General features: G+C 39.7%; 3 protein-coding genes across 4 annotated transcripts; 2 read left to right on the top strand and 1 right to left on the bottom strand.

Annotated features, from left to right (window-relative positions):
- Positions 1-12,698: 12,698 nt before the first annotated feature.
- Positions 12,699-14,348, bottom strand: ch25h (cholesterol 25-hydroxylase). 2 transcript variants are annotated; one of them, XM_073828337.1, is made up of 2 exons: positions 14,205-14,348; positions 12,699-13,738 (listed from the first exon to the last, which is right to left on the bottom strand). In XM_073828337.1, the coding sequence occupies exons 1-2, from the start codon at positions 14,218-14,220 to the stop codon at positions 13,074-13,076; spliced, it is 681 nt and encodes a 226-aa protein (XP_073684438.1). In that variant the 5' UTR covers positions 14,221-14,348; the 3' UTR covers positions 12,699-13,073. The 2 variants fall into 2 exon arrangements, with proteins under 2 accessions (XP_073684438.1, XP_073684437.1); XM_073828336.1 differs by lacking the exon at positions 14,205-14,348 and having other exon boundaries at positions 12,699-14,058.
- Positions 14,349-15,185: 837 nt separating this feature from the next.
- LOC141297872 (interferon-induced protein with tetratricopeptide repeats 1-like) lies at positions 15,186-17,545 on the top strand. Its single transcript, XM_073828335.1, has 2 exons — positions 15,186-15,235; positions 15,555-17,545. Exons 1-2 carry the CDS (start codon positions 15,231-15,233, stop codon positions 16,972-16,974), a joined length of 1,425 nt encoding a protein of 474 aa, XP_073684436.1. The 5' UTR covers positions 15,186-15,230; the 3' UTR covers positions 16,975-17,545.
- Positions 17,546-23,103: 5,558 nt separating this feature from the next.
- Positions 23,104-25,417, top strand: LOC141298304 (interferon-induced protein with tetratricopeptide repeats 5-like). The gene is made up of 2 exons (XM_073828809.1): positions 23,104-23,145; positions 23,478-25,417. The coding sequence occupies exons 1-2, from the start codon at positions 23,141-23,143 to the stop codon at positions 24,895-24,897; spliced, it is 1,425 nt and encodes a 474-aa protein (XP_073684910.1). The 5' UTR covers positions 23,104-23,140; the 3' UTR covers positions 24,898-25,417.
- Positions 25,418-27,343: the final 1,926 nt, after the last annotated feature.

The raw sequence follows: 27,343 nt of genomic DNA on the forward strand, positions 1-27,343 counted from the left end.
AAAGTAAGCTCCCTAAGTCTTTCTCTTAGGTTTGCCCTTGGTATGTTTAATGCTGTCCTTTGCAGGCCTAGTTTAGACTTTATGTCCTGTTGAGACAGGAGCATAACTCCCTAATGACGCCCCCCTACGGCTGTATAGGCGTTTGGCCTGCGGAGTTAGGTTGCGTGTTGTGTTTTTCCTTAGGAAAAGGAATATGGAAATATCTTGACGGAGCACCCCTCCCTTCCGGTTGCATGGTGGTGTCCGTCTGCACAACACTTGTTCCAGCAGGGCAGCCTACAGATCAGGTTTCCCCTCTTCAGTGGTTAAACGAGCAAAGGAAAATTTTTCCTTTCTCCTAGGTAAGCATCTTAAAGATATGCATTTTTAGGATTGCACTAGCATGTTTAATTCTGTTGCAGATGGCCTGCGTGCGAGGATCCGCTTCGTGTCCTCTCCTAAGTGAACGGTTTCCATGGAAACTGAGTATCTCCACCCGTTGAGACAGGAGTTCGCTTAAATAGGAGTGCCAGCAGGCCGAAGTGCTCGCTGCGGACTCGGAGCAGCTTTGGATGCTCCCTTTTCTGCGGAAAAGATTTTATTTGAGCACCACCTGATGATACGCTTTCCAGCTTTGGGTCATGATTCCGGTTTACTTTGGTGAACGCTCCCCTTTCTGCGGAAAGGGTTTTTATGTGTCTGAGCGTCACTCTGTGACTCTCTTCAAGCCACCTCATTCTAGCCTGAGGGCTGAGGCAGTTCTTGATGTAGAATCTACACCCGGGCTGACGAATGCCTCCCTCTATGTGAGAGGGTTTGAGCATCCTTCGGTGTTTAAACACCTTAGAAAGCCGTCACTTTAGGATCGATTCTCGCTCCTCAGGCCTCATTTCACTTCCCTTTCCGAGGAAAGGTTTTACGAAGTGTTAAACCATAGGATGTTTTTTCCCCCTGACCTCAGGGTTAGGAAGCTGTCCTTATATTTAATTCCGGAGCTACCCAGAATTCTTTAAGGCAAACCAAACAGTGCTCCCCTTTCTGAGGAAAGGGTCTTTTAGAGCTTAAGAACTCACGTTCCTCCCTGTGCGCAGGGTTGTTGGAACTGACCTTATAGCTCCCCTAAGTTTAGGGTTTCCTTCAGAGCACCATCCCAGGACGGAAAGTCTTCCTCCCTTCTTAGGGTGGGAGTCTACCCCGAGTAGACTATTGAGAGTTACTGACCTTCTACAAGGATGTTGGCGTGCCCCCTTTCTCAAGGGTTCACTAAATAAGAGCACCACTCCTTGATGACCAAGTTTTCCTCCCTGTGCTTCAGGGTTAGGAGCTTGACCTTCATGCTTCAGGTTTTTACTCTCCAGCCTTGTATTCTGGATGTATGCTCCCCTCTATGAAGGGTAACAGTGAGAGTATTCGCTCCTGTTGGGTTACGCAGCTCCCCTTCTTTGGAAGGGTCCTCTATGAGCGCCAACCCACCTTCGTGAGATTGCCGGACCTTTATACAGGTCGTGTGGACCGGGCTGTGCACGCTCCCCCTTCTCATTAAGGGTTCCCTGAGAGCAGTGCCCCCTTCTGGAGAGCGATCCTCCCTGTGGATCAGGGTTAGGAATTTGTCCTCTACTATCGTCCACTATTACAGGATGGTCTCAGCTCCATGTTTATCCCTGTTGACAGATAGCTTGCGAGCCTCTGTCCAGAGTAGGGTCAGCATGGCAATCCCCTCACCGTCAGGGTTATTCCCTTTTCTGTCTCTTCAGACGGCATGGATCTGATAGTGAAACCCCCTGGGAAAACACTCTCCTTAAACCCGATCATTTCGGTAAGCGTCCCACGCTATGCCTGGGCGTCTTTCTTAAAATCCACAAGAGTGGTAAGTGCACATAGACCTGGGGCACTTCTAATAAATCCACGTGTTGGTAGGTTCCCACCAAGTTTTGGGTTCCTCTTTTAAACCCTTTATGGTATGGGTCATGCGTCTCGCTTCGTTCCCATTTATTGGAGTTGGCTCACAACCCCGGTCCCCTGGATTCAACTCTTTAGATATCACTGTTGATGTCTACCGGCCATCCACTATCAGGGCGTACCACTACTAGTGGCCCTTTAAAAAAAAAAAAAAAAAAGATGGTCTCAGCTCGATGTTATTTCTGTTGACAGATAGCTTGCGAGCTTCTGTCCAGAGTAGGGTGCAGCATGGTAATCCCTTCATCGTGAAGGTTATCCCCTTCTTCCGTCTCTTTAGACGGCATGGAGCTGGTAGTGAAACCCCCTGGGAAAACACTCTCCTTAAATCCGATCATTTCGGTAAGTGTTCCACGCTATGCCTGGACATCTTTCCTAAAATCCACAAGAGTGGTAAGTGCACATTCACCTGGGGCACTTCTATAAAATCCACGTATGTGGTAAGTTCCCACCAAGTCTTGGGTTCTTCCTTTAACCCTTTATGGTATGGGTTACACGTCTTGCCTCGTTCCCATTTATTGGAGTTGGCTTACAACCCCGGTTCCCTGGGTTCAACTCTTTAGATATCACTGCTGATGTCTGCCGACCATCCACTATCAAGGCGTGCCACTACTAGTGGCCCTTTGAACGGGCCCAGGACAGGTTTCTGCCCTCATATGGGAGCCAGTTCCTGAGGGAACTAGGCCCTATGTTGCGGTAGTCCCTGGTTCTGACAAGTCTAAGTTTCCATCGAAACTTAGCCGTTTCCCTCAGAAGGAATTACTCTAATTCCAAGCCTGAGCTGTGCCCTGGGTTCTACCCAGTCCTGGTAAGTGGGTAACAGTTCAGGCCTCTGGCCGTGAGGGATAACGTTTTGACAGCCGTCCCCACATCCTAGTAGGGGCAATTCCTCTCAGAATTGTTGCTTAGTGCTCGCTGGCATAGCATGCACTCCCCTCAGCATGGCAGAGTTGGTATACCCGTTCCCCAAAGCGCCCTCTAGAGGACGCAGTGAGAGTTCCCTTCGGAAGGGAACGTCTCAAGGTTACGTATGTAACCTCAGTTCCCTGAGAATAGGGAACGAGACACTGCGTCCTCTAGACTTCTTCGCCATGCTTCGGACGATAAAACTTCAGACAATGAAGATGTATTGTGTTGCACGGGAGCCTCTTTTATGTTATGGTCGCCCGGTAGTGACGCAGCGGCAGCGACTTGCGCGCCGCGGTGACGTCATACGCTGGCGCCGGCCATTTCATGTAGTTTTTCTATGCATTCTTCAGACACGAGTCACACTGCAGCGTTCCCCAAAGCGCCCTCTAGAGGACGCAGTGTCTCGTTCCCTATTCTCAGGGAACTGAGGTTACATACGTAACCTTGAGACGTTTTTTCAGTTCAGTAAATGTCTTGATATATTTTGATATATTAACACTATAAAAATGTATTCTTACTTTTATTTGATAAAAATCATGAAAGATTACACAACAAAAATACGGGTGTGCATGTCACAGGTATGTATAGTTTAGATCCAAGAGTTTAGATACAAGATGATTGATACAGAGACTTAGAAATGAGGACAACAAAAGGAGTAATAATAACACAGTACAAGTAGCAAGGTTTTTTTTGGAATGATAAATAAAAAGAAAAAATAAGCAGAAATAGAAATAGAGAGTGCTTGTGTTAAAGGGTCAAGTAGATGAAAGAGATGTTTCTTTAGCTGTCTCTTGAAGATGGTTCAATGGCACAGAAGTAGTGAATTTAGGTAAAGGGATCCAGAGCCAGTGGTTGTTTTGTAGGAATACATCAATGCTATGAATTTTATATATTAACCTGGCAGAATGTTCTCTTAGGACCAACAAAATCATTGGAAACCCTTGTACTGGAAGACAGGGTCTAGGAACAGCCCATTTCCAACAGTGGTCAAAGTCCAGCCCTAGGGAGAAGAGAAATATGATTCTGGATGAAGTCCGAAACCTTGAAGAAGAAGAGAGAAGAGCAAAATCCATTGAGCTCATAACTCAAGGCGCCTGGACAAGGTGGAACCTCCCCAAGAGAACAATCGCATGGAGCGAACTGTGGCGGCTGGAGCCCTTCTGTATATCCTTTCTACTCAGAGCAGTGTATGATACCTTACCAACCCCACTTAATTTGCACAGGTGGGGGAGGAGGGAGGACCCAATGTGCAAGTTATGTGGCGGGAAAGGAACAATGGTGCACATTCTGTCCGGGTGTAAGATCGCATTGACACAGGGGAGGTACAGGTGGCGCCATGACAAGGTGTTGGCAGTGCTCGCAGACATCCTGGAGAAGGGAAGGGGGAAGAGACAACCAGCCAAAGCAAGACCACTGCTGAGCACCATCTCCTTTGTGAAAGAGGGCCAAAGACCTGTCGTCCACAGCCAAGCCAGGCAGAATCTCCTGCAGTCAGCCCAGGGATGGGAAATGGAGGTTGACCTCGGGAGGAGACTCCACTTCTCTGAGGCGGTACTATCCACAACTCTAAGGCCCGACATTATTATGTGGTCTTTAGAGGGAAAGAAGATCATCTTGGTGGAGCTGACGGTACCATGGGAGGAGGGCTGTGAGGAAGCTGCAGAGAGAAAAAAATTGCAAATACCAGCAACTTTTCCAAGACTGCAGGGACAAGGGGTGGACAACATGGCTGATGACGGTGGAAGTTGGTTGTCGAGGATTCCCAGCTCAATCTGCGTGGAATCTGATGACAAAGGTTGGACTGAGAGGCCACTTGAGGAAAGCAGCCTTTCGTAGGCTGGGAGAAATGGCAGAGAGAGCCTCCTGTTGGCTCTGGCACAAGAGAGAGGGTACAAGCTGGAAGCCTGGAGGAGAGGGGCAGTGACCTGGCCAGTCACTGCTGACCCGCCAACTGGAGGGTGTTGTGGTTAAGGGTCGAAACACCCAGTGAAGGCTGGAGACCACCTGACGACCTCTCTTCCAGGCCAAAGCTTCATCCATTAGAAATGGGTGTATATTAGCATCGTAGATGTATTATACAACTATGCGAGTGGCTATTGGTAAGGAACAGGGAATAGGTTTCACACAACCACTAGGACCGTCAGATTCATCATCTGCACCTGCACGATCCCAATCACCAGCCTTCTAACCACCTGCACCTGCCGTTCATCATCATACTCCCTGCATAAAAGCTCTGGACTTTCATTCCCTCATTGTCTGTTCTACACGCTAGCTACCAGACTCATCCCCGTTCCTCTGTTACAAGCCTGTTATCAGTCTGCCAGTTTGACAATCTGAACCTGTTTCTTTTCCTTATTTAGCAAACATTCCGTTTGTTTGGTTTATTTCTGTTCAACGCCTACCCGTCAAGATAAGTTTTGTTTATTTGTTTATTTATCTTCTGTTCTTTTTGTAATGATCTATTGAGAAGTTCGCTGAACTGTGTTTTGTTGTAACTCTGTTGGTTTTTATTAAAACCTCGTTTTGCTTCCTAACCTCCTCTCACTCTCTCTGTTGGTCCTGTGACAATAGGTAAGCAACTAATTGTAAACCTTGGTAACAAATGAACAAGAACTCAGACAAAGACAGACACAAAGACAACCATGACCAAGAAACTAAACAGAACATGACAATGAAACTACAAAACTAAACAGGCATGACTGCGGCAAAGTATACCATGACCTGAATGTTTAGAATTAAACTAAACAGTCGTTTACTTGCTAAATAAAGTAAGAATATCAGAGAGAGGTAAGAAGGCACTTAGTAGATTGTGTACAGCAAAGTTTTGAAGCCTGCTTTGTTCTCAGACCTTTTATGGGCCAGCACCCCACAGGTCCCTTTACCAATTAACATATTTGATTTGACTGGACAGTGGTGTTATATTTTATATTGTGCCTGGGCAGTAGAAACTAAGTTGCTTTCACGGAAAGGTGTTTTTTTTCCCCCAAAAAAATGCCTCCCACCATTTAAAATTCAGTTGTCCTAGAAAAAAAGTGGATGGGGCAATTTCAGACACAGTCATTGAAATACCCTGATTCCCCACATCCCCTTGCTTTATAGTGTTAAGATCTGTGACGCATAAATGTTGGCATAGAGAAACTCCAAACAGCATTCATCTGCTGCATGGATTTCATTAAGGACCTGTCTAGTAATGATATATCTTTGTAGTAGGCCCATGCTTACCAAAGAATCATGGAATCATGGTCTGTAAGTGTTCACTAAGCATGAAAAATGCACACAGGTGGCTCAGTTATATATTAAATATCTTAGGATTAGTCTGCCATCATCCAATTTCATCAGAGGTGTAATCTGAATACTTCTTTATCCGGTGAATCTGTATGTGCATGTTCAAGGCATGTTGTTTTGATACGGCTCAAAGCATCCTTTCTACAATACTCAAAGTTATTTAATGGGTCAAATATTTCTCAAGAAAGTTTCCTGTGAATTTTTCATAATACACAATTTGACAAGTTTAAACATTTTACAGGTGATGTGATCTGTAGGCAAGCCACAAATCACTTTTTTGTCAGTAATTAAACTGTAGAATGCCTGTAGAAACTTGTTTCGCTGTTGCTGATATGCTGCCAATAAAGCAAGTGAAATGTTCTTGGGCCTGGAAATGAGTAGAACATTTTTGTGTGCTAGAGCACTTTTGATTACGATATGTCTTTTGGCAGGTTCATATTTTTAGTAGAAGCATGATCATTGTCTTTGCTCACGTCACAAGTTCCTCATTTCATAATAAGAAACTGATGTCAGCACAGGGAGGTGATAATTGTTTCCTCACTTGTACTTCCTTTGGAGGACTAAACCCGGATTAACCCGGATTTTTTTATAAGCATTGTAACTTTTATAAGCATTGTAACAATGTGCAAGGCTTCCACTTCAAAGTCAGCCACTTCCAGTTACGTTATTTGTAAAAAAAAACAGCCTTTGATGCTGAATGATATTGCAAACTTGTATGAGTAACTGGATAATGAATCAGGATCTCTCACAAATTCATAGGAAATAGCTACATCAGTGTTGAAATATATGGTGAATAGGACATTGGGGCCTACTTTATAACCGATTAAATGCCTGAGGCGAATTGGTCCTGACTCTGGAAAGCCCCTTGCGCATGGATATTACACACACATTAAACATTTTCTGTTGATTATTACTTGTCTGAGGACAAATGCCCCATTTTTGTTATAATATTAAAACTGAAAACTGCTTCTGTAATTCTGTTTTAATTTTCCTCAAATATTTACTATATACCAGTATTTAATAAACAAATTTTGGTTTTTTTATTATGAAGTTTGTAATATGTTATTCAGTTACTGTTCATTGCACTAATTTAGTGTGATACGTGTTACCATAATGGCGTTTGTATTTGTGTGAGAAACCCTGCACTTTTTTGTTATTATTGGCCACCAATGATGGAGACCTTGATCTGATGAACTTTAGTCCTTCCATTATGTTATTAATAGCTCATTTTTACAGCAAAGCAGATTGCAACAGCACAAATATGTTGTCATTAACATTAAATCATTAAATGACATTTAGGCAGGTCGACCAAAATGCCATAATGCTTGTGTTTTTATAGAAAATTTCTAGACTTTAGAACCCATTAAATGCCTGAGGCGAGTTGGTCCTGACTCTAGAAACCCCCTTGCGCATGGATATTACACACACACATTACACATTCTCTGTGGATTATTACTTGTCTGAGAACAAATACCCTATTTTTGTTATGAAATTAAAACTGAAAACTGCTGTTATAATTCTGTCTTTATTATTCTCAAGTGCTTACTATTTACCATATTCTTGTCAGAACATACAACCGTTTAGTTGGAGTTTGGTTGAGCACCAGTGTTTTTCCCCTGAGGTCTTTAAGTTATGTTTCCTGCCCACAACAAAACCCCAATATACTCAAGAATTCTGCAATGACATTTGTTGAAAGTCACATAGTTGGTTATAGGGGACTATTTACCCATTACCCATTGATCACTATCATGCAGTGGAAAGTGTGAGAGATGTTTGCTCTTTCAGCATCACTGTACACATTAGATCAGTGGTCACCAAATTTGTATCAAGTACAGTATAAGACCTCCTGGTAGTGATAGAGCAGTACCCCCCCTCAAAACATACTGTGCTACATTTTAAGCCTGGCCTATATTAACATATTTAGTTTTATATTCATGTATTTACAGTGCCTATATAGAAAATCATTATAGCCTGTGACAACCTAAAAATGAATCAGTGAAATGCCTGCACTGTAAAAAGTTTTCACCAGTTTCAACTTAAAAACTTAAGTTTAGCAGCTGCCTTAAAATGTTAAGTTAAATCAACTTAAGTCATTTAAAATCACAAGTTAAATCAACAAATTTTTATTGTAATAAGTTAAAAATGACTTGTAGTTTTAAGCTGATTTAACTTAAAAACTTAAGGCAGCTGCTGAACGTTTTTAAGTTGAATCTGGTGAAAACTTTTTACAGTGTGGTTTGGTAAAGTGATCAGCCCCTTAGAGTATGGATGCTAGGATAGAGTAAATGGATGCTGTCAAATACATCCTCTGCTAGACAGATTAAGATGGGAAGGTCATTCACCTTTCAACACAACAATGACCCTAAACATACTGCCAAAACAATTAAATGGCTTAAGGATAAAAAGGTGAATGTCCTTGAGTGGCCAAGTCAGAGGCCTGACTTAAATCCAATCGAAAAAGTGTGGATGGATTTGAAGAGAGCAGTCCATTGCCACTCACCACAGAATTTGATTGAACTTGAGCAATTCTGCAAGGAACAATGGGCAAATATTCCCCAAACAAGGTGTGCAAAGCTAGTACAGACATATTAAAAAAGACTGAAAGCTGTAAAGTAAAGCAAGCGGTGGCTCTGAGACTGATGGCTTTTCCAACCCTGTTATTCTGGGTTTTTTTTTTTTATTTATGTATTTTTATTAATTTGCAGAACTGTTATTTGGAATGGGGTTTGATTTCAGGCTATATGACTAATAAAGTAACTATTTCAAATGAATATGATGATTTTCTATAGGTACTGTATCATTACTTCTTAGCATTACCTTAAACCTAATATTGAAACCTAATGTTGCAGACCATCTGTCTGACTGATCTTGGTTAGCATCAACATTGCTTGTACATGCACTTGGAAATACAACGCAGTTTTAAAATGTCAAAAGTCTAAAAAAAATTAAAAAAGTCTTTATAATGCATCTCTTTGTGTCCTCAGATTGGAACCATCAGAATCGTGTACGAGCCAGTTCTCCTTTTACAAAATTCTGTCTGTCTGAACTTGCACAGGAAGTTGCACAATATGTCGTTTTGTCAGTATCCCCAAAGGCAAGATCAAAGTCCAACTTCTTGTTCTCTGAGTATTACACAAGCTTCATGATTAAGGAGGATGTGTGTAGCTAGTTTTTTTTTTTTTTTGCTTAGAGGAAAAGCATTTTTAGCATACTCTCACTTTTGCTGTTCTTCTTGTTCTTTTTCCTCTTTCACTTTTTATCATCTTATGTGGTTAAGAATAGTTGTCCTTGTTTGTCTGACTTTTAAAATGTCTGCTGTAGACAAACAGTTGAGATTCAGATTGTTGGTGCTTAAAAACTTTTCACACACTCTTCAAGTCAAATCAGTTTTAGTTTCTGATAAGTGACTATTTTCGTCAGAACTGATTTTATCTTTTTTCAAGCTTTGGGTTTTGTCGGCTAAAAAGGATGTGTGACCTCGGAGTCCCCCATACGTCTGGAAACCACACCTGGTATATACAGATAACAGACAAGGTGTACAACCACTTATCTCTTTGCTGTTACATAATTCATAATTTACTGCAGCAAACTCATTTAAAAAATACAATTCTGAACAATGCATGCTATTTTACGTATTTTTAAATGTTGTATATAGTAAATGTGGCCACAAACTACACTGTATTTGTTAGTAATTTAAACTGATAAAGAATTTCAAAAGTTATATTGCTGTTGTCGTATTCCTCTTGTTAAGCCACTCCTGAAGTACAGACAACGTCAGAGGCATCTTACCTGGGCCAAGGAGAAAAAGAAATGGACTGTTGCCCAGTGGTCCAAAGTCCTCTTTTCAGATGAGAGCAAGTTTTATATTTCATTTGGAAACCAAGGTCCTAGAGTCTGGAGGAAGGGTGGAGAAGCTCATAGCCCAAGTTGTTTGAAGTCCAGTGTTAAGTTTCCACAGTCTGTGATGATTTGGAGTGCAATGTCATCTGCTGGGGTTGGTCCACTGTGTTTTTTTTTGAAAACCAAAGTCACTGCACCCGTTTACCAAGAAATTTTAGAGCACTTCATGCTTCCTTCTGCTGACCAGCTTTTTAAAGATGCTGATTTCATTTTCCAGCAGGATTTGGCACCTGCCCACACTGCCAAAAGCACCAAACGTTGGTTAAATTAAACGTTAAAAAACGTTGGCCAGCAAACTCACCAGACCTGAACCCCATAGAGAATCTATGGGGTATTGTCAAGAGGAAAATGAGAAACAAGAGACCAAAAAATGCAGATGAGCTGACGGCCACTGTCAAAGAAACCTGGGCTTCAATACCACCTCAGCAGTCCAACAGACTGATCACCTCCATGCCATGCCGAATTGAGGCAGTAATTAAAGCAAAAGGAGCCCCTACCAAGTATTGAGTACATATAGAGTAAATTAACATGCTTTCCAAAAGGCCAACAATTCATTAAAAATGTTTTTTATTGGTCTTATGAAGTATTCTAATTGGTTGTGAATTGGTGGGTTTTTGTTGAATGTGAGCCAATTAAAAGAACCAAAGGCTTCAGTCTGTGTGCTTTGAATTTATTTAATACACGAGTTTCACAATTTGAGTTGAATTACTAAAATAAATGAACTTTTCCACGACATTTATTGAGATGCACCTGTAGATCTATGAGTGAATGACGTCAAGTTGACCGCTGCAATATGGCGGATGGTCCATAGAAACATGCGCTAATGAGGCATCTACGTATTTATATCTTAATAATATCTAATCATATCTATATAATCACAGGAATCATATCTTAGCTTGACGGCTTGGGGGAAACCACGCCCCTCCAGCCGTTAGAGAGAGACGGGAGAGGAGGAGCGTTAAAATAAAACCCCGCCCTCTATTCATTATACCGTTTCATCTGGAAATACGTCATTACGTTGAAATAAAGTTGGCAGCAACTTCCGGTTCATGCAGACTTTAATTTTGTGTGATACATGTATTTTTGTGAGTAACCCTGTACTTTTTTTGTTATTATTGGCCACCAATGATGAAGGCCTTAATCTGATTAACTTTAGTCCTTCCATTATGTTATTAACAACACATTTTACAGCAAAACAACTAATAAATGTTAGCATATTAACATTAAATCATTAAATGACATATACAGGCCCACCTAAAATCCCTTAGTGCATGTATTGTTATAGCAAAGTTCTGGCAGCTGCTGTTGTGATTTTTGTATGATAAATAAAAATATGTACATGTGTGTTTGAGATCTGTTTAAGAATGCTGAACTCAAATGTTTTTATAGTAATGATAATTGACAGCTGTGTATTTGAATCTGTTATTTCCTCTAAAATTCCTGGGGAGTGACAATCATTAAAGCATACAAAGTCTTCTTCCCACACACGAAACTCAAACTAAGGAGTACATTAAGGTAGCCAACTATTAAGATTACTTCACAGACTGCTAGAAGTGGTAATGGCAGAAAAGCATGTATGCAGATGAACAGATTCCACAAGGATGATTGAAAATTCTGCAGATTTTCATTATCATAAATTTGACAGCTACACGTAAGCTGTATAAGCTGTCTCACACAAAAGCAAAAAAGAATGTAAATAAATAAATAAATAGTGAACATTATAGTAGTCTGAAGTAAATATGGACTACAAAAGACTTCACAATAATAATATGCCTATATACAGTGACCCCAAAAGGTATTTGAAAACTTTAGACATAAAGTCTAAATATCAGGGTTAAGTGTGTAAAGGTTTTCAAATACTGTTTCAGGTCATCCACAGAATATTGGGTCAGATATTAAATACTGAGATACTGAACTCAATCTCCCTCATGATCAGAGGCAAATAATACTTGGATTTCAATTAGTGTATGACGGGAATGTTGGCAATTCTGGGAATTCTCACATGACTTGGGGAAATTCTCCATTGTCTTTTTCAGGATGTCTGTTCAAATAACACATGCACACTTTCTCTCTAGAGGCGTGAGCTACTGGAACTGGGGTTAATAATACCAAATGACCACTCAATCAGTGATGTTTATTATTTTAGATTGTTTCGGTTTTGTTTTAAGACCTTTTCCTCAATGGGAAATTTTTGTAGCAAAATTAAAATCTGAATCTGATCATTTTCTTATTTCTGTTACAAGAAACAGTTCCAGGGCCACAATTGGTAGACCTGAGCCCACAACATTAATCATATTTCATTATTTTTGCCCGTTATTTGGCATGCTTTCATAATGTATCTGCACATACTGTATGTGGTTCATTAACTATTTACATGAATAAGGTAAATAATATACGCATATGTAATTTCATCATCTTACATTAGTCATTATTTGTTGGTTAAATACTTGAATTAATACAATACATAATGAGAATGAATTATCCCCAAACTTGAATTATGTGTCATTAATATTTGGTTATTTTGAGCTATTTTAGCAAACGTCCCCAAATCACTTTATTCCAACTTTATTCTGAGAATATATTGTACCATAAATAATGCCATGGCACAATTGTACCATTTTTTTCACTGAAGTATTCTTCAGTTAATATGTAAAAACACAAACACAAAATTATTATTTACTTCATAGCTTTATTGCCAGTAGTTTTGTTAGATTTGTTCCTTCATTTTGAAAACATTCAGTATCAAAACAGGCTTAATAAATAAATACAAATATATTAGGTTAAGGTTAACAAATGTACTTCACATAGTCCTTAGACATAGCATGATCATATCTCTGATCATTTTTTCTTACAGTCACACTTAAATACAGACATTAAATAAATAATCAAACACATTAATTTAACACACATGAATTACAATGCAACTTTTAAAAAAAAAAAAGGTTTAGAGTCAAAGGTATTCATTCATAGAATGGTAATGCACTTTTTACAAAAAAGTTAGTTCATGTAGTTTTTTCCATTTGTTCCAGTTAATTTTTTCCAGTTCAATCAGAGTGCAGTGTCCCAAAGAGCTTGTCCCAGTGAGTGAAGTATGGCGCATAGTTGGACTTGAACTTCTGATGGTGGACATCATGGTGCGGAGCTCCTCCATACAGACCAAAAGGCACCAGTCTGTGTGTCGCCCATGGCAGGTCATAGCCACAGTGGTCCTCAACTGACAGCCACATGTTCAGCATGTGGAAAAGCATCTCTGTCATAGGATGAACCCCCAGTAACATGGGATTCACTGCAGCGAAGAAACCCAACGACAAAGTCTCCCAAGCCCCCGAGTACTCAGTGGCCAGAGCGAAGGTAGATGTGTATTTATGATGCACCTTATGGAAAGTGCGGTAGAGCCAAGGTACTTTGTGATGCAGAAGATGCCACACAAAGTACTGGAAGTCAAAGAGAAGCAGGCAGGCGACAAGGTCCCAGATAACTCGCAGGACTCCAGGTGCCATCGCTGGGTAGCTGACAGGTCTCCAGTACCAGTGCAGGACACTCAGCGGGAAGATGTACATGGCATGGTTGTAGAGGGAGAGTGCGAGGCAGTTCCACATCATCGTCCAAGACACGCTGGTTTTCTGTTGAATCTTGTATCTCCTTATCAGTGCTACCCTAGGAGACAGGGCATCCAGAGCCACAAAAGGCAGGCAGAAGCTCAGGTAGACTGTAATAGAGAAGAGAACTGGGAAATATGGAGACCTTAGCAGGGCCTCGTACTGCAGAACACCGTCCCAGATGTACTGTAGTCCAAACATTTTAATTTCTTTTCAGTTCTGTTTCTGAATGGTAACACATGGCCATTGTAGCGCTTATAAAGCATCAGAACCCCGCCTCCCTTTTTTTACTCACGCTGCAACTCCCCTAAATGGCTCTTCCTGTTGGAATTTCCAGTAAATTTTTCGGTAGAGTGAGATCTCAGGTGTCATGGTAATCAGATAGATAACTGTATAAATCTATAAAAATTTAAATCTTGCAATATTGTAGAAACTAAAATTGTTTATTAGCCTACACATATATTGTAATTTAAACGATGATGGAAAGACAGTGTATTAAAAAACAGCGCGGAAAGATTAACTAAACAAATAACACAAAAGAGTAAGGTAACATTCAGAACCTGTAAACGAACTTACCTTCAGGAAATGGCATTGTAGCCTACCATCCTTTTTAGAGAGCAGCTCAAGTAGTTAATCTCGCCCAGTCCCACTTGATATTGATATTCAACATTACGAGTTTTTAAACTTGACCTTATCTATTAATCCTATAAAATATGACAGTTAATATTACATTTCCGTGCATCTATGTAACTTCTGTGAGAGTATCTCGAGAAACAGCAATGAGACTGACACTGCAACAGTTCTGCCAGTATTATCAAGTAAACACCGCCGTCTGCTGTTTATAACAGGCAAGTAGCCTACTGCTGCGACACTCCAAGGAGTTATCAAGATTTGTTATTTGTTTTTCACTGTTTTTGAGTTGTCAAACTTCTAAGACAGTTTCTCTGCTAGACTAATGTAATTTGTGAAGGAAGGATAAGCTAACAAAAACATTTTAACTAAAACGACACAGCACTGCAAAAAAAAAATAGGCTACATTTAATAGAAACACTATACGAAATGCGAGAATAATTAGGCCTACATATGGCTCGAAACTTATTTATATTAAAATGAATAATTGCCTTACACGGACGTTTGGTAGCGAAATAAATGAAAAATGAAAACATATGGAACCTGTAACACAATTTTAAATTATAGAAATTAATAATAATAATACTTTTATTTAGCAAGGATGCTTTAAATTGATCAAAAGTGATAACTGAACTTTCTATTCATCAAAGAAACCTTGAAAAAAGCAGTAAATCAGAAGATATAATATGTGACTGTAGTAAAATCTGTAATTAAAATTAGCTTTGAAATCACAGGAATAAATTAAAATATATTTAAATAGAAAACAGTTTTTTTAAATAATAAAAAAATATCTGTAAAAATTTTAATTTAGTAAAAATTTGCTGTACTTCTGACCAAATAAATGCAGGCAGAACACGTCTCGAAACACGTCACGAAAGCGAAACCTATCCATTTGCCTTTTTATTTTCGTTTTCCTGACATCGAATCTTTCAATACGTAAACCGAAGGGAAGAACGCTTCCTGAGAAACAAAATGAGGTAGGAGTGAATAGAACCTACTGTAACTAACACATTTATCAACCAAACGTGTAATTTAAATGTATACTGACTCCGCATGTGCTAATCTTAAGCAAACATGTCCAAGCCTAAATTACCTAGCAGAAAGTCATTTGCATGTTCTTCAGTTGATGTATATCAGTCAGATTTTTTCATAACATTGGTAACTATTCTTTTCATCTAAATTAGTTTCGCAGAATACTGTGCAGTACTTTGGTTATTTATAAGAATAAACTGTTAATCGTAACTTGAAAATTCTCAAGGATGTGTTACACAAAATTTCTTTTCCTCATGTCTCCAGCAACAAAGACATGGAAGCTAAGCTCAGGCAGCTGGAATGTCTTTTTACATGGGGAGTGGAAAAATCAGACATAAGGGAATTGAACAGCTTAACTGACAGACTCCATGATAGGATCAGATTCAGTCCACAAAAGTATCATGCCACATATTTCAACCTGCTGGCTTTTATCAGCCACTTGAAGGGTAAAACTGAGAATTCGCTGGACTACCTTCAAAAGGCTGAATCTGCATTAAAAGAAGAGCAGCGAAAGAAAGCTGAGTTCCTTGTGACATTCTCCAGCTTTGCATGGATACACTATCACTTGCAGAGGCTAAATGATGTGGAAGATTACTTGAACAAGGTGAAAAGCATATGCAAGGACATACCAGGTTCATCAGATTATTCCTGCAGCTTGCCAGTAGTACATGGTGAGAAAGCCTGGAGCTTTCTGAAACTTGGAGGAATGTTCTATGAGCAAGCAAAAGAGAGTTTCTCTAAGGCTCTTGAGGCAGAACCAGACAACATGTTATTTAATGTAGGATACGCAATATTGCTTTACAGAATATATGGTATGAACAAAGCAGACAAACATGAAACAGTCACTGAACAACTTAGAAAGGCTCTTAGCCTGGAGCCTACAAACACTGAGATCATGGTACTTTTGGCTCTGAAACTCCAGAAGTCAAGGAGACAAAAAGCCCAGAACCTTATAAAAGAGGCCCTCATGTTGTCTCCTGACATCCCACAAGTAAACAGATATGTGGCTAAATATTTCAGGGCAGAGGGCTCCATTGAAGAATCGCTGTTTGTCCTCACCAGGGCAGTGGATCAGGCCCCAAACTCCTCCTTCCTGCACCATCAAATCGGCCTTTGCCATAAACAGCTCCTTATTCAGATGTTGGAGGAGGGGAGGACCGGAAGACATGTTCCTGCTGCTCAGAAATTTGCTAAGGTGGCTGAATGTATCCAGCACTTTTCAAAGGCTGTAGAGCTGAAGCCTAACAATATTTATGCCAAAGTGAATTTAGCAGAGGCCTATGGGGAGAACCGGCAACTTGAACAGGCAGAGAAGATCTTCACCAGCCTAATAGATGACAGGGGTCTCAGTGAGTCTGACAAGCAGCACTGCTACACATCCTATGGTTTATTCCTGCACTACAAGAAAAAGGATGTAGACAAAGCAGTTTGTCAGTTCAAGTCAGCATACATGATTCCTAACGACACCTACGAAAGGAAACAAGCTGGCAAGAAGCTCAAACTAATCGCAGAGAGGAATCTCAACAGCAAGCAGAAAGTCAGAGAGGCATTCGAGATTCTGGCTTTTATATCTTCTGAAGACAAGCAGGAGACACAAGCAAATGAGTATCTGCAGAGAGCCCATCAGCACTGCTCACATACTGATGAGCTGTCAGAAAGCTTTGCTAAAGGACTCAAATTGTAACTAATTTCTTTATACATACATTTATCAAATGTCTTGTTCACTTATTCGTTTACAATAATTCATTTATCAGATGGTTTTATCCAAAGCAACAAATTAAGAAGACATTTAATAATAAGAGCTAACAATTTGTGGAGTACACAGTGTAGTGTATAAGCTAGAATAGTACAAAAAAAGCAGAAATAAAATACAGAAAAGTAGATTTATGTATTGTCAGTGGCTGTATCAGAGCGCTGCTGTTTTACTTTGGATTGAATTGCTTGCTTGTGTTTATTTCCTGTTGTACAAACGTCTTATACTTTTATGAGGGCTATTATTGTTTATTGAATATTACTGTTCAATAAATAATGTTTGTATAAATAATAGCAGTACTTAATAACATTTGAAATTGAGAAACATTCAACCCAGGTTCTGGGTGCTAGTGATGGAGATTTAGACTATAGTGTAGGTTACATTGTTACACCATTAGATGGCGACAAGACTGTCTTTATGAGTCAGTAGCAATTTATTTTAAACACCATCTTGTATGTATGTGTTTGTGTATATATAGACCACATGTTACTGTATATGAATACAATATATAATATAAATAAACAAACAAAAAAAGATTTATATGTCCATTTTTTTATTTTGTCATTGTCTCTTAGCTGAAAGTGACAGTAAAAATAAAAAATATGCAAAAGAAGCATGACAACCAGACTTCAGATAACTGGCAATGGTTTAGACAGCCTTCATTTAACTACCAAATATAACACTTCATTTGAGGCAGGCATTAACTCTCTGTCTTTTGCTATCTCTCTTTCTCTCTCTCTTCAGCCAAGGTTTTAGTTTCCATTCTGATTTTGACACTCTTATCTCTGGGAGACGTCAATAAAGCCTGCACAGCCTTCCTTATCTGAAACATTTTGCTTCTGAAACATTTATTGTACAGACGTCCAGATAAGGTAAGTGCATGCTTACAGTTACACAGGTTTTTGCAGTTGGTCTACAGTGGTTTCAGTAAAGCTATATATTTACATGTTACAATAATCTGACAGATATAATATTTAATATAAAATGTACTTCAAGAGGCAAGAAAATACAGTTCCATTTTATAATTAAATTTTAAATAAATTTACTTTTTATAATATATTTTAGCCAGAATAAATACATTTAAATAAAACATTGAGTATATTAATACCAAATGGCCAAAAATAACTAAAATGATTGAAAATATATTTATGTAAATATAATTTTAAATCTATATCAGTAATGTATTGGTGACATCATGGTGCTATATTAGTAATGTATTGATGACATCATGGTGCGGAGCTCCTCCATACAGACCAAAAGCCACCAGTCTGTGTGTCGCCCATGGCAGGTCATAGCCACAGTGGTCCTCAACTGACAGCCACATGTTCAGCATATGGAAAAGCATCTCTATCATAGGATGAACCCCCAGTAACATGGGATTCACCGCAGCAAAGAAACCCAACGTCAGAATCTCCCAAGCCCCTGAGCGAAGGTAATGTGTATTTGTCATGCACCTTATGGAAAGTGCGGTAGAGCCAAGGTACTTTGTGATGCAGAAGATTCCACACAAAGTACTGGAAATGGAAACATTTTAATTTCTTTTCAGTTCTGTTTCTGAATGGCAGCACATGGCCATTGTAGCGCTTATAAAGTATAGAACCCCGCCTCCCCTTTTTTTTTACTCACGCTGCAACTCCCCTAAATGGCTCTTCCTGTTGGAATTTCGAGTAAATTTTTCCATAGAGTGAGATCTCAGGTGTCATGGCAATCAGATAGATAACTATATAAATCTATATAAAATTTAAATCTTTCAATACTGGAGAGACTGAAAATGGTTTATTAGCCTACAAATATATTGTAATATTAAAGCTGCAAGCAGCGATTATAGGGCCCTCGCAACCCGGCTCACCGCCGACCGGTGGCTTTAGGAAAACAGCGAACGGTGGGCAGTATGCTTTTAATACAGTAAATATGGAGAAATATGTCAAAGTCATTTATATTTGCCAAACTTCCTGCTGCCAGCTGGTGGTGCTATGTCTATAACTGATTATTGGCATGTAGATGTGTTCAGGCCAGCACTTTTGTCAAACATATGAAGTTTGGTGCAGATTGACCTTGGCATGTTTGAGTTAGTGAAAGATATGATATATCCTACTGCCAACAGGTGGCGCTATGATAATATCTGAATATTGGCCTTTAGGTGTCTTCAGGCCAGGACTCTTACCAAACCTGTGAAGTTTGAGGCAGATCGGACATTTTATGGCTGAGTTATAACAACTTCTATGTCCATGGCGAAACGTCAAACTTTTTCAGGCCCCCACAGACACGCCCTTTAACGAAAACTCAAGATCTTCACAATTTAACATCTCTAAGGCCTTTAGATTAGACTGACCAAATATAATGTTGATATCATTAAATCTCTAGGAGGAGTTTGCTACAAGTCATTTCCTGTTGCCAACAGGTGTCGCTGTGATTATAATAGAATATTGGCCTTCAGATGTGTTCAGGTAAGAGCTTACAAAGCTTCCCCCTCCCCCACCTCGGCGCCTCTGACCATATCACTGTTATACTAATGCCATCTTACAGACCGCTCGTTAAAGTCACCAAACCTGTTTGTAAGCAGATACAAGTGTGGCCAGAGGGGTCTTCAGAGGCTTTACAGGACTGCTTTGACACCACAGACTGGAATATGTTTAAGCAGGCTGCCACTTACAATAACACCACTGACCCCAAGGAGAACACAGAGACTGTTACAGCCTACATCAACAAATGCACTGAGGATGTAACAGTCACAAAAACCATCATGGTCCGTGCCAACCAAAAGCCATGGATGACAGGGGAGGTCTACAGGCTGCTGAAAGCTCGGAACGCTGCCTTCAGAGCTGGAGACGAGGCGAGCCTGAAGACAGCTAGGGCCAACCTGTCCCGTGGCATCCGAGAGGCTAAGAGACAGTACTCCAGAGGAATATCTCGTCGCTTCAATGACAGCAGAGACACACAGAGCCTGTGGCGGGGCATACAGACCATCACAGATTACAAGCCCCCTCGACAGACCTGTGACAGCACCATCTCCCTGCTGAACGAGCTGAACACCTTCTTCGCTCGCTTTGAAGTGCAAAACAGCACCACTGCACTAAAGACCCCACCCCCTCCTGGTGACCAGGTGATGACTTTGTCCCCGGACAGTGTGAGGAGATCCCTCAGCAGGATCAACGTACACAAAGCTCCGGGCCCTGACAACATTCCTGTTCGTGTACTTCGAGACTGTGCAGTGGAACTCACTGATGTCTTCACAGACATCTTTAACATCTCACTCTCCCAGGCTGTCGTCCCCACCTGTTTCAAAGCAACCACGATCATGCCGGTGCCAAAAAAGTCACCTCCCTCCTGCTTACTCCTGCTTTAGTCGCACTTACTCCCATCCTCATGAAGTGCTTTGAACGGCTAGTCATGCAGCACATTAAAACTGTCCTACCCTCCTCCCTAGACCCCTTCCAGTTTGCGTATCGGCCAAACCGCTCGACCGATGACGCCATCTCCACTGCACTCCACTCTGCACTCACACATCTTGACAAAAAAAAATTCATATGACCGAATGCTGTTCATTGACTTCAGTTCAGCATTTAACACTATTATACCACAACAGCTCACACAAAATCTGGTCCAGCTGGGGCTCAACACCTCACTGTGTAACTGGCTGTTGGATTTCCTCACAGGAAGACCACAAGCAGTACGGGTCGGCAGTAACATATCCAGCACCATCATTCTTAACACGGGGGCCCCTCAGGGATGTGTGCTGAGCCCCCTCCTCTTCACTCTGCTGAACCACGACTGCACTCCGTCACACAGCTCCAACCTCTTCATTAAGTTTGCGGACGACACAACTGTGGTGGGTCTCATTAGTAACAGGGATGAGACTATCTACAGAAGTGAGGTGAGCCGCCTGGCTGCATGGTGCAGAGACAACAACCTCTCTCTGAATGTGGAGAAAACAAAGGAGATTGTTGTTGACTTCAGGAGAGCGAACACTCAGCATTCTCCTCTGACCATCAACGGTGCGTCTGTGGAGAGCGTGAGCAGCACCAAGTTCCTGGGTGTGCACATCACTCAGGATCTCTCCTGGACAAACAACACCACTGCACTGGCTAAGAAATCACAGCAGCGTCTCTACTTCCTCCGCAAACTGAGAAGAGCAAAAGCACCGGCCCCCATCATGTACACATTCTACCGAGGAACCATCGAGAGCATCCTGTCGAGCTGCATCACTGTGTGGTTTGGAGCCTGCAATGCATCCTGCCAAAAAACCCTCCAACGCATAGTCAGAGCAGCCGAGAGGATCATTGGTGTCCCTCTCCCCTCTCTCCAGGACATCTATAGCACCCGTCTCACCAAAAAAGCCCTCTGCATAGCAGCAGATCCATCCCACCCTATGCAAAGCTTCTTCAGCCTGCTGCCATCAGGGAGGAGACTGCGGAGTCTCCAGGCCAGGACCAGCAGACTGAAGGACAGCTTCATCCATCAGGCTGTCAGGAAGCTTAACTCTTTGCCGGCTCTCCCCCCACTCCCTTCTGCCCCACAAACTTCCTGAACTGCGACACACACACACACACACACACACACACACACACACACACACACACACACACACACACACACACACACACACACACACACACACACACACACACACACACACACACACATACTCAAACACACATACTCAAACACAGTCACCCACGACCTGCGCCAGTCACTTGTGTAGTTTGGTGCTCTGCTAACTACCTTACTACACTCAGACTACCTCTAAAGACTTTAACTTTAACTGCTATAACTGTCACTTTATTACACTTATAAGCTGCTTTTGCACCTTATTCTTTTTGCATTTGCACTACTCTGTCCGGTTTGCACTGTTTGCACTGTGCCATGTGCCCTTACTTGTATATTGTTTTTTTTTAAATATATATTATATGTATAATTGTATTTTTTTGTATTTTTAAATTCCTACCTTTTAATGTTACTTGTATGCACCTATAGGGTCTGAGAGTAACGCAATTTCAACTCTCTGTATGTCCGGTACATATAGCAGAATTGACAATAAAGTTGACTTCGACTTTGACTTTTACTATAACTGAATATGGACATGTAGTTGTCTTCAGGTCAGGAGTGTTATCACACATGTGAAGTTTAGGACAGATCGGATATTGTATGCCTGAGTTATAGCAACAGTTCTGCCAGTATTATCAAGTAAACACCGCCGTCTGCTGTTTATAACAGGCAAGTAGCCTACTGCTGCGACACTCCAAGGAGTTATCAATATTTGTTTGTTTTTCACATTACTGTTTTTGATTGAGTTGTCAAACTTCTAAGACAGTTTCTCTGCTAGAGTAATGTGTGAAGGAAGGATAAACAAACAAGCTAGCAAACAACATTTTAACTAAAACTACACAACACTGCATTAAAAATACATTTCATAGAAACACTATACGAAAAGCGAGAATAAATAGGCCTACATATGGCTCGAAACTTATTTATATTAAAATGAATAATTGCCTTACACGGATGTTTGGTAGCGAAATAAATGAAAAATAAAAACATATGGAATCTGTAACACAATTTTAAATGATAAAAAAAAAAAATAATAATAATACTTTTTATTTAGCAAGGATGATTTTAATTGATCAAAAGTGATGATAACTGAACTTTCTATTCATCAAAGAAACCTTGAAAAAAGCAGCAAATCAGAATATTAGAATGATTTCTGAAGGATCATGTGACTGGAGTAAAGATGCTAAAAATGACCTTTGAAATCACAGGAATAAAAAACAAATTAAATAGTAGGCGTAATAATATCTTTAAAAATTTAATTTAGTAAAAATTTGCTGTACTTTGGCCAAATAAATGCAGGCTTGGTGAGCAGAAGAGATTTCTTTAAAAACATTATTTATTTGTTTGTTGTTATAATTATTTATCAAATATGAAACCCGGCCTGTCAATAATTTAAAAATATTCAAATAAAATGTTATTTGACTATAGATCAACACGTCTCGAAACACCTCACGAAAGCGAAACCTATCCATTTGCCTTTTTAAGTTTCGTTTTCCTGACATCGAATACGTAAACCAGGGAAGAACGCTTCCCGACTCCCGAGGAACATAAAATGAGGTAGGACTGAATAGAACCTACAACTAACACACATTTATCAACCAAACATGTAACTTAAATGTAGCCTACTGACTCCGCATGTGCTAATCTTAAACAAACATGTCCAAGCCTAAATTACCGCGTAGCAGAAAGTCATTTGCATGTTCTTCAGTTGATGTATAGGCTATCAGTCAAATTGGTAACATTGGTAACTGATCTTTTTATCTAAATTAGTTTTGCAGAATACTGTGCAGTACTGTGGTTATTTATAAGAATAAACTGTTAATCGTAACTTGAAAATTCTCAGGGGTGTGTTACACCAAACATATATTTTCTTTTCCTCATGTCTCCAGCAACAAAGACATGGAAGCTAAGCTCAGGCAGCTGGAATGTCTGTTTACATGGGGAGTGGAAAAATCAGACATAAGGGATTTTAACAGCTTACCTGACAGACTCCACGATAGGATTACATTTTGTCCACAAAGGTATCATGCCACATATTTCAACCTGTTGGCTTTTATCAGCCACTTGGAGGGTAAAACTGAGAGTGCGCTGGACTTCCTTCAAAAGGCTGAATCTGCATTAAAAGAAGACCAGCGAAAGAATACTGAGTTCCTTGTGACATTTTCAAGCTTTGCATGGATACACTATCACTTGCAGAGGCTAAATGATGTGGAAGATTACTTGAACAAGGTAAAAAGCATATGCAAGGACATACCAGGTTCATCAGATTACTCCTGCAGCTTGCCAGTAGTACATGGTGAGAAAGCCTGGAGCTTTCTGAAACTTGGAAGAACGTTCTATAAGCAAGCAAAAGAGAGTTTCTCTAAGGCTCTTGAGGCAGAACCAGACAACATGTTGTTTAATGTAGGCTACGCAATAGTGCTTCACAGAATAGATCGCATTAACAACGCAGACAACGCTGAAACAGTCACTGAACAGCTTAGAAAGGCTCTTAGCCTGGAGCCTACAAACACTGAGATCATGGTACTTTTGGCTCTGAAACTCCAGAGGTCAAGGAGACAAGAAGCCCAGAACCTTATAAAAGAGGCTCTCAGGTTGTCTCCTGACATCCCACAAGTAACCAGATATGTGGCTAAATATTTTAGGGCAGAGGGCTCCATTGAAGAATCGCTGTCTGTCCTCACTATAGCAGTGGATCAGGCTCCAAACTCCTCCTTCCTGCACCAACAAATCGGCCTTTGCCATAAACAGCTCCTTATTCAGATGTTGGAGGAGGGGAGGACCGGAAGACATGTTCCTGCTGCTCAGAAATTCGCTAAGGTTGCTGAATGTATCAAGCACTTCTCAAAGGCTGTAGAGCTGAAGCCTAACAATATTTATGCCAAAGTGAATTTAGCAGAGGCCTATGGGGAGAACCGGCAACTTGAACAGGCAGAGAAGATCTTCACCAGCCTAATAGATGACAGGGGTCTCAGTGAGTCTGACAAGCAGCAGTGCTGCACATCCTATGGTTTATTCCTGCTGTACAAGAAAAAGGATGTAGACGAAGCAGTTAGTCAGTTCAAGTCAGCATACATGATTCCTATCGACAGCTACGAAAGGAAACAAGCTGGCCAGAAGCTCAAACTAATCGCAGAGAGGAATCTCAACAGCAAGCAGAAAGTCAGAGAGGCATTCGAGATTTTGGCTTTTATATCTTCTGAAGACAAGCAGGAGACACAAGCAAATGAGTATCTGCAGAGAGCCCATCAGCACTGCTCACATACTGATGAGCTGTCAGAAAGCTTTGCTGAGGGACTGAAATTTTAACTATTTTTTTATACATACATTTATCAAATGTCTTGTTCACTTATTCGTTTACGTTAATTCATTTATCAGACGGTTTTATCAAAAGCAACAAATTAATAAGACATTTCATAATAAGAGCTAACAATATTTGGAGAACACAATGTAGTGTATAAGCTAGAATAGTACAAAAAAAAACAGAGATAAAATGCAGAAAGGTACATTTATAGCAGTGGCTGTATCAGAGCTCTGCTGTTTTACTTTTGATTGAATTGCTTGCTTGTGTTTATTTCCTGTTGTAAAAACGTCTTATACTTTTATGAGGGCTATTATTGTTTATTACTGTTCTATAAATAATGTTTATATAAATAATAGTAGTACTTAATAATACTTGAAATTGAGAAACATTCTGGGTGTTAGTGATGGTGATTTTGACTATAGTGTAGGTTACATTGTTACACCATTAGATGGCGACAAGACTGTCTTTATGATTCAGTAGCAATTTATTTTAAACACCATCTTGTATGTATGTGTTTGTGTATATATAGACCACATGTTACTGTATATAAATACAATATATAATATAAAAAAAGATTTATATGTCCATATTTTATTTTGTCATTGTCTCTTAGCTGAAAGTGACAGTAAAAGACAAATAAATAAATAAATAAATAAATAAATATGCAAAAGAAGCATGACAACCAGACTTCAGATAGCTGGTAATGGTTTAGATAGCCTTCATTTTCACTACCAACACTTAAATAAAAACATTTGGAATTTGGTAACACACACAATTTCAAATTATAGAAAAAAAAGTAACTGTCAAAAAAATGTTGATATCTGAACTTTCTATTTACCAAAGAAAGAAAAACACAATAATAATACATGTTTTTTGAGCAGCAAACCAGAATATTAGAAGATTATGTGACTGGAGTAAAGAGGCTAAAAATCAGCTTTGAAATCAAAGGAATACATTAAAAATATATTTAAATAGAAAACAGTTATTTTAAATAGTAAAAATATCCAAATTGTATTGTATTTACCAAATAAATGCAGGCTTGGTGAGCAGAAGAGGTTTATTTGATAAATGTGATGAATAATTACAATACCAAACAAACTATATATATATATATATATATATATATATTTTTTTTTTTTTGGTTTGTTATTACACACTAAAAAATGTTGGATTAAAAGTTACCCAAGAGTTGTGTTAACTATTTATATTAATTTATATCAGTATTTTCTTATAAAATTGCTTAATAAAACTACATTATTAAAACTACTACTTGTTTTCGAATACATATTTTATTTAAATATGCAAATAATACATTTTTAACAAATATTTTTTTAAATGTAAAAGTTTTAGTAAGTACAGCAAATTCATACTGTTTACAAAATAAGTAAGAATGTGTTAAAAAAAGAATGTGTAAAAATATTACTTTCAAAACACACAAATGTGCATTTTCAAGATGTACACTGAATTCAAAACCAACAAATGTGACTCAACATAATAATTGTGAGTCTGAATAAATAAGCTTTCCATTAATGTGTGGTTTGTTAGGATAGAACAACTATTTGAAAATCTGTAACCTGAGGGTGCAAAAAAATCTAAATATTGAGAAAACTGCCTTTAAAGTTGTCCAAATTAGGTTATTAGCAATGCATATTACTAATCAGAAATTAGGTTTTGATATATCTATGATAGGAAATGTACAAAATATCTTCATGGAACATAAGATATGTGTGCAAGGAAGTGGGCGAGATGTATATGCCGCAGTTATGGCCAGAAGGTGCCTATGTGAGGCGCTTCTATGAGAATCGCATGCCTAGGGCTGTGGTAGGGGCAGGTGTTAAAGCACAGCCTGGCACAGGGATGAATGCACCTGAGCCAAGGGTCTCCCATGCACGATAAACAATGATAAACTATGATGAGAGTTGTGTCTTATAACTCCCGTGGTCTGCAGCTTGGACAGGGTGCTGGAGCGAGAGCCCAACGCATTGTTATTGACAAACTGTTTGAGAATGCAGATGTGGTGTGTTTGCAAGAGACTTTTTTAGCTATGCAAGATCTGGACAAACTGAACAATGTGCATGATAATTTCCATGGGGCAGGTGAATCTACGACTGACCTAAACACCAGAATTCTGCGTGGCAGGATCCCAGGAGGTGTGGCCATATTCTGGCACAAGAAATTTGATCCATTTGTCACTGTGATCAGGTTAGATGTGGACTGGTGCATTGGAATCAAGGTGGTGCATGATAAGAATGTTTTTATAATCTTAAATGTATATACTCCATATGAATGTCACAACAATGAAGATGAGTACTTGAATAAGCTTGCTTTTTTAGGGTCTTATATAGGGGAGAGTGAATATACATCCATATTTGTCTTGGGGGATTTGAATGCTGATATTTCAGATACTAACTCACTTTTTGGTCAACATCTAACACGATTCTTTGAAGATAA

Source organism: Garra rufa, chromosome 22 (genome assembly GCF_049309525.1).
Source record: "Garra rufa chromosome 22, GarRuf1.0, whole genome shotgun sequence".
In the NCBI taxonomy this organism is placed as follows: domain Eukaryota; kingdom Metazoa; phylum Chordata; class Actinopteri; order Cypriniformes; family Cyprinidae; genus Garra; species Garra rufa.